The sequence below is a fragment of the Panicum virgatum genome, chromosome 3N (genome assembly GCF_016808335.1).
Source record: "Panicum virgatum strain AP13 chromosome 3N, P.virgatum_v5, whole genome shotgun sequence".
Lineage (NCBI taxonomy): Eukaryota > Viridiplantae > Streptophyta > Magnoliopsida > Poales > Poaceae > Panicum > Panicum virgatum.
Genome location: NC_053147.1, coordinates 31,466,468 through 31,474,416, shown reverse-complemented (window position 1 = coordinate 31,474,416; position 7,949 = coordinate 31,466,468). Strand labels below are relative to the sequence as shown.

Genomic DNA, 7,949 nt, shown 5'->3' with positions numbered 1-7,949 from the left:
TGTCGGAAGGGATACGGAAGGCGACCTTTGCTGGTGCTGGTGCCTGGAGGTATAAATACCGGGCCGCGGCAGGGCGAGGCGGAGGCCAAGCGTCAAGGCATTTGCTCCTGGTCTCGGGTCTCCTCAATTTCGGTCCATCGCTTTCAGAGTTTCACTTGGTAGCCGTCGCCTCGATTTTTCCAACGTTCGGGAGGGAAGGCAGGCGGTCGGGGATGGGCGGGTGCTTCTCCGGAGACGTCCGCGGCGGCATGGAGGCCGTCGGCGTGGGCGGCGGCGGGCGGAGCCACGGGGGCCCGGCGGCGGCGCAGCAGCAGGGCGGGCCCAACGACGCCGTCGACCACTTCTTCCAGGCGCGCGGCCTGCGCGGCCTCTACACGCCCGTCGAGGTAAGCGAAGCACGCGCCCGGCCCGTCGACGGCCATGAGTCCGCTCTCCGGTGGATGGGCTGGTTGGGGGCGGGAGTCGGGTGGTTGCGGTTTTGGGTTTGGGTGGAATTGGGGTTTTGTTGCTGTGTTTGGTGGGTCTGCCTCGTTTCGAACCGGTTAGGCGCGATAGGAAATTGGAATCAGGATTCTCGGCTGAAATGTCATCGTGATTTTTTCGAAATGTACTAGGCTGATCTACTGTACTTCGCAAATGCGCTGATTGTAATTCTGATGTGCCACCTTCCTAAAGTGCTTGCGATTTTAGTGGGGTTTGGGGTCTTCGATTACTGAGGCCACAATGTAGGTTTTGGTGCTTACTCCATAGTTTTGGGAAGTACGATCCGTTCGCGGAAATCGCTCGGAATCAGGCGGGCCAAACTTTTCTGGCTGCAGTTGAGTTGCATACCTCGATCATTTTGTGTTCCTACCTCGATCATTTTGTGTTCCTTTCTGTTGCGATTGATCTGATTAGACTTCCCGCGGGGTAGCACGGGGTCTTTTTTATTAATAATAATAATGGAATACTTGGAATTAGCAGAATTCTCTAACTACGGAACTAACCATAAATAGCAGAGATCGATCCAGGTTAAACAGATCAAGGGAAAACCCAGTGGAAGGCTCCCACTGGGAGACATGCTTATATGTTTCTCTTATGAATTGCTACATCATTGTACAGAATTGCATGTGATTTGTAAATCTTTTTCATCACTCATCAGCCCCATCACTCAAATGTTGATTGCATATCATAGCATTGTGTCAGAAAACTTCTGTATTCATTTTCGGTACCTTTCATGCCAGATGCATTTTCCTTAAGGGATTAGGAAAGGTCAAAGGCATTTTAAGTTGGAGTGGGTGGTGGAGGAGCTGGGTGGGGGAAAGAGATATTTTGCTTTATAACAAAACCATGGGACTTGTGCAGGGACTGCTTGGTACTAATAGCTTTTCTTTTGACGTAGACTTGGTGAGGTTGTTTCCTAATGTTTTATTTTTGTAGGATTTCTGTTTCTTTGATAAAATTTAAAACACTTTAAAGTATGTAAGTTTACCATCTGCCACTTACAAGAAGATATTTGGGCTCACGAATTACCTTTCTTAATTCTACACTCATCACTCGGTTCTTGTCACCACAACCCTTGTCGCAAGTTCATGCACCATGATAGTTGGATATAGGGTGGTGTGCTATTTCTTATTTGTTGGTTTGTTTGTCGGAAGTGTTTCTTAGTGATCTTATTGCCTTTGAAGGGTGGTGTGCTAACCAATGATGCAGCAGTTCAGTCTACATGTCAAACCTACTAAACATGTTCCCAAGTTGATTGTGGATGACAAGCTCATGATCTGTTCTGATATGCTATTTTCGTCCTTTATTTACAGCTATCGTTTTCGGCAACGAAGCTACGGAATATGGACGCATTTTCAAAGGTGCAAAATAGCCTTTTTTTTGAAGTACTTTAATCTCAATATTCCTACCTCTATCTTGGTAGTGCAAGTTGTTCTCCAGAGGCTATAACATTACCATGAAAAATAAAATATATCAGCACTGGATGGTTGTCTCTGATTTTTGTAGTGTTGTGGAAAACGAGCATACTAAAAGTTGAGAATTGTTTATACTTTTTATTCCATATTGGTATGCCTCTCTTTTTCCAACAAGTGGAGTATACAACCTTCAGTTATATTATACACCTAACACTCATAAAATTAATCATTACAGTGTATAATTATTGAAACTACATGCATATAGCTTGATTCTGCTTGATTACTTTGTATATGTACTTTTTCTTCAGGAGTTAATATGTTATATGTTTGCTCTAGAGTGATCCTATGTTAGTAGTCTACACCAACATAAATGGAAAACTAGAGGAGATTGGCCGTACTGAAGTGATTTTAAATTCACTGGAGCCCTCATGGATCACAAAGGCTACAATGTCTTACCAATTTGAGATCGTGCAACCACTTATGTAAGTTTCTTATGATAGAAATGATTTTACTTGTAGAAAACTCTTACTAACTGCTACTGTTTCTCAACTCATTGTAGATTCAGGATATATGATGTTGACACAAAGTACCACCACACTCCTGTGAAGGTATAAGTATTATTGTCCCTTAATTCATTATTTTACTTTTTCGCTTATGGGATATTGCTTTAAATCAGCCAACAATTCTTTCTTATTTAATTATAATATTCTGCACATGGCTATATATGCCAATGTGTATCTTCTAATCATTTGTTCTATATTACATGCATACTGTAAATATTTGCTTCAGAGAAGATGGATGAATAGCTGGCAGAACATTTCTCTCAAGTTTTGAAAAATTTAGCAACTGCAAAATAGCCTAGAATCTCCCTTTTTCCTCAATCACTTGGATCCATTATTTTGTTATGAAAAGTTTTCTCAAGTGGCAGTGGGAAAATGATTTCTGACTTTGTAACAGAACTATATATTCATCAGACATTAATTTCTATGTACCTTACAAAATCTGCATTTATTGATCTATGCAGATGTTGAACTTGTCTCACCAAGATTTTCTGGGGGAAGCATGCTGCAACTTATCAGAGGTTTGTATCAGATTGCAACTAACATGAATAACTTGTTGCAGCATTTTTTGTATTTTTATAGTCATCTAACCTTTTGCATACTAAGAAGTCAAACAAGAATACCTTGTCTGATGTTTTGTTCTCCTTTCGCAGATTGTCACAAAATTTAACCATAGCCTGACATTGAAGCTTCGAAGTGATTGTGGACATGGTCTTCATGGAACAATAACAGTACATGCTGAAGAAAGTGACTCCTCTAGAACGGCAATTGAGATGACGCTGCATTGCCTGAACTTGGAAAACAAAGATGTGTTCTCCAAAAGTGTATGGATAAACTTCCTTCACTACATTAATGTAAAACCTGATCATTAGTCACAATTCTCGAAATCTTACTTGATATTGATTACACAGGACCCTTTCCTAAGAATATCGAAACTGGTAGAAACTGCTGGTCCCATTCCTATCTGCAAAACAGAAGTAGTGACTAACAACTTAAACCCTGTTTGGAGGCCAATCACTTTAACATCACAGCAGTATGGAAGCAAGGCAAGTGCAATTTTACTGATATGAAGATATTTCTGTTAGCACTGATTAGCACATGCAATATTCAATGTTAACCTGGTTCCCCCACCATCTATTGTGCTAAACTGCTATATATTTCAGGATAACCCACTGCTAGTTGAGTGTTTTGATTTTGATTCCAGTGGTGACCATGAACTGATAGGGTATGTGAATAGTCATTGAAGTATTTTGTAGCCTTTGCTATTGGGAGAACTTTAGTAACCTTGCTTTGTCTGATAATAGGGCATTCCAGACAACTATTACTCAGCTTGAAAATCTATATACTTCCAAGTCTGGAGCAAATTTTTACAGCCACAAGGGACAAAGAAAGGTTTGAGTTTTCCTATATGATGTGATACACTGAACAAAGGAGTCACTCGAAACTAACTCTTCATATCATCATATGTATAAACTGGTTTCAGATGAAAGGACAATTGTTTGTGGATAAGTTGCAGGAAAAAATCCAGCATACTTTCTTGGACTATATATCCAGCGGATTTGAGCTCAATTTTATGGTGGCTGTAGATTTTACTGGTTAGTTCGATTTGTCAGCTTTTGTGATATAATATTTGTAGCTCTGCCTTGGTTTTAGTTCTTAGGGTTTTCTCTCCTTTCCAGCTTCAAATGGTGACCCCCGTGTACCTCAGTCCTTGCACTACATTGACCCCTCTGGCAGACCTAATTCATACCAACAGGTTAGGATTTTCTGATTTTCTAAATGTATTTAAGGCAACATGAGCTTGATAATTGGTTCATACACCAGGCAATACTGGGGGTTGGCGAAGTTCTGCAGTTTTATGACACTGATAGGCGATTTCCTGCATGGGGTTTTGGAGCAAAGACACAGGGTCATGTATCACACTGTTTTAACTTGAATACAGCTACAAATGACTGTGAGGTGAGGTTCATGTCTGCTGAGCATATCTTTTGACTACGCTGAACTTTTTTTTTGTTGTGTTACTTTCCAAGCGTAAAATTATCAACTAACATTTGAATATGTGATAGTATAGTGGGTATAATTTCCAGATCATCTCTGATGTCAAGTTCTTGTTTATGAACACAGGTTGTTGGAGTTGAAGGCATCATGTCAGCATACACCTCTTCTCTTTACAGTGTTTCCCTTGCTGGACCAACTATGTTTGGGCCTGTTATCAACAAAGCTGCAGAAATTGCTACTCATTCCCTTCAATACTCAAACAACAAATATTTCGTCCTACTCATTATCACGGTATGCAATAAAATTTCTATGCGTGACCTCTGTTGGTCAGTGTTATTTACCTGAGAATTCTTGCAGGATGGGGTTCTGACTGATATTCAAGAAACAAAAGATTGCATTGTCAGGGCATCAGACTTGCCATTGTCGATTCTCATTGTTGGCGTTGGTAATGCTGATTTCAAACAAATGGAGGTAGAGCAAAATTTCAGAAATCTCCATTATTGACAAATACAAAATATTCTGAATATGTCCCTGTCATCTTTACCCTGATCAAACACTATGCACATTTACTCTATGCTTGACGCAAAATCATTGTATTGATAAAAAGGACCCGAACAACTCACGGTGTTTACTTTTTCAAGATGAGCTGTTCCATGTATCTGCCCATATGGGTAATAGTTGTTTAGTCTGGCAGTGCATCGCAGCACGGCTCTGCACTTTTTTAATTGCACCTGTAATGTAGTACCATGCATTTGATGAATCATAGGCACACCTTCACTCCATATGCCAGAAAGTTTGTCTACTTATGATGTATACTTTATTCTTTTCTGATCTATAACAAATGCTGTTGGATTGCAGTTCACTATTCTGTGATCTTCTTTTCTGTCCTCTTAACAATCCTCCACTGCAGATCCTTGACGCTGACAACGGTAAGCGACTGGAGAGCTCGACCGGGAGGATCGCGACACGCGACATCGTCCAGTTTGTCCCCATGAGGGAAGTCCAAGGTCAGAAGCAATCTGCCCCATCACATTCGCTCTTGTTACCATCAACCAGCTCCAGCTGTCACGTTACAGCCACAGAATAACCGTTGCTGATGCGATTTCATTGCCGACGATCTTATGTCTTCATGCGCAGGTGGCCCGATCTCCGTTGTGCAATCTCTTCTGGAGGAGCTGCCCGGCCAGTTCTTGCAGTACATGCGCACCCGGGGGATCAAGCCGCAGCAGCAGGCTCCCGCTCCTCCAGGGTACGCTTCAGCACCCGTGTACCCTCCACAGCAGTGACCCCCCCCCCCCCCCCCCCCCCCCCCCGCGTGCTCTGCGCACGAAGCCGGGTCCTTCAACTGAAGAAGTGTAGATTCCGCAGATGCCCCTTGCTAGCCTAGTAGTGCTCTTGTTCATAGAATGTCTGCTCTGTTTAAGGCCTGCCTGGTCGCGCTTGGTGCCTGGAATGCAGTTGAATCCACGACCCTAGTTCAAGCAGTTAGATACTGGCGAACCTGAGAGCGATACTAACTGATTTTGCACCAAGTATCACGCCAACTTTATCATCCCTTGCTTTCATGTTCCTCACCTTGTTTTTTCATGTTCCTCTCCTTGTTTTGAGGTTTGGTAAGCTACAAGTGGAATAGATTAGCTGGGGGTTTGCACTCCTTGTCTGGTGATGATAAAAGAAAGAAAGAAAGAAGGAAAGGAAAGAGGAGGATGTGTCTTTGGTGGTGGTTATGAGTTGACCGCAGGCAGCTATGCCTATGCTCCATGATGGCCCAGCGGCTGGCCGGGGGAGGCACGGGGCATCATGTGCTTGTTAGCCTGGAGGCCAGCCTAGAGCTCGTGGGCATGTTAGCCTGGAGCTCACCACCACCGGGCGACATGCTCGCGCACCTCCTTCCCTGGCAGTTCTGTTCCCTCGTATCTTCTAGTCCTCTTCCACAACCAGAATTCGCTGGAGGTGGGCACCCTGCTGCTTGCCGTCTCGGTTTAATTCGGTAGGAATTCCGTGACTGAAGCTGATCCTTCCGCCTTGCTAAGTCAATTTACCTGTACGAACAAAAAAAAAGTAAAATGCACTGTAGGTCCATGAACTTGTACAGATGTGCCAAATAGGTCCAACTACCAAACCAGGTATCTGGCCTTTCAAACTTGCGAACCCGTTCACTCCAGGTTCAAATGCCAAAACCAGCCCGGTTTTGCTGACGTGGTCTTCCTGTCCCACATCAAAATTCGCAATTACACCCCTGGGAAAGCTTCAATTTGAAAATGGTCGACCGGCAGCCGCAGCATGCAATGGCCGTGTGGCGCTCGCCTCCTGCGTGCTCCTCGCCGTCTTAAGCCGCGTGGGCGAGCTGCCCCGACACCCCCACTCCCATTTCCACTTCGCCGGCCACATTTCCCATCTCCTCGCCCTTCTTCTCCAGCGCGAGCAGGGCGACGCCGTCGCTGCTCCTTGCCGCGCCGCCGCGATAACTGCCTCCGCCGCGGCCATTTTCTCCCTCTCCTCGCCATCGAGCTTCGCCACCACCCGCTCCATCTATGTACGCCACCGGAAGCCGAAGCCGAGCCTAGGTGAGCGCCTAATCGGCGATTTCGCCATCGCCGCCGCTGGCTGAGCTCTGGCAACCCCACGCCCCACCGTCGTCGGCATAGCTCCGACCTCCCTCCTCTCTGTAGGGTCGAGATAGCGGACTAGAGGGGGGTGAAAAGTCCTTTCTAAAACTAATTGCGCCGGCTAACCGAAACTTATGCGGAATTGAAACTATTCGCTTAGCCAAGACTTCACCCCTCTAACTATGACTCTAAGTCACCTCCAAAAAGATCCTACACAAAGCAAATTGAGTGCTAAGCTAGTAAGAGCTCTCCTAACAATTCTAATGCCAAGACATACAAGCCTAAGCACTAGTACTTCACAAACCGGGGGAGCTTCTACACAATTCTAATGAGCAAAAGCACAAAGCCAAACCTAAGCTCACTAGATGCTCAAGGACAAGGATACACAATCCAAATCCAAGAGCTCAACTTGCTTAGCTACACAATCTAAGCAAGAGCAACTAATTAAGCTACACAAGCTAACTAGTTACACTAGGATCTCTACTTCTAGCTACACAAGCAAGAAGATGATTACCAAGCTACACAAGCTAACTAATCACTAGATAGCAACTACACAAGCACAAGATATAGATGAATGTAAATACAATGCTTGTGATTTGGAGAATGCAAACCATCGAGAAGAGTAGACAAAATTGACACGGTGATTTTTATCCCGAGGTTCACTTGGTTGCCACCAAGCTAATCCCCGTTGAGACAAGCTCCAAGGTTGCCGCCGATCCTCTTGCTAGTGGTGACTCTCAAGTCACACTCTCCCACGTGGAGTGCTCACACCGAGCTCTAGCACATGATCCGATCGAACCACTTGTTGCTCTTCACGTCTCGCTCAACTAGAGTTGCTCTTCGCGGCTCCCGCGGGGTGAGCACAATACCCCCTCACAATCTCT

General features: G+C 44.5%; 1 protein-coding gene across 1 annotated transcript; it reads left to right on the top strand.

The window, feature by feature from the left end:
* Positions 1 to 212: 212 nt before the first annotated feature.
* On the top strand, positions 213 to 6,110 carry LOC120665692 (protein BONZAI 3-like). The gene is made up of 16 exons (XM_039945327.1): positions 213 to 386; positions 1,797 to 1,844; positions 2,235 to 2,380; positions 2,458 to 2,506; positions 2,923 to 2,979; positions 3,112 to 3,282; positions 3,370 to 3,504; positions 3,622 to 3,683; positions 3,763 to 3,850; positions 3,942 to 4,053; positions 4,138 to 4,214; positions 4,283 to 4,417; positions 4,583 to 4,747; positions 4,814 to 4,927; positions 5,367 to 5,463; positions 5,594 to 6,110. The coding sequence occupies exons 1-16, from the start codon at positions 213 to 215 to the stop codon at positions 5,740 to 5,742; spliced, it is 1,779 nt and encodes a 592-aa protein (XP_039801261.1). The 3' UTR covers positions 5,743 to 6,110.
* Positions 6,111 to 7,949: the final 1,839 nt, after the last annotated feature.

Coding starts and splice junctions, on each gene's coding strand:
- LOC120665692 (XM_039945327.1), top strand. CDS start 213: ATGGGCGGGTGCTTCTCCGGAGACGTCCGCGGCGGCATGGAGGCCGTC. Junction 1,845..2,234: donor ATATGGACGCATTTTCAAAG/GTGCAAAATAGC, acceptor TGTTTGCTCTAG/AGTGATCCTATGTTAGTAGT. Junction 4,054..4,137: donor GGTGGCTGTAGATTTTACTG/GTTAGTTCGATT, acceptor TCTCCTTTCCAG/CTTCAAATGGTGACCCCCGT.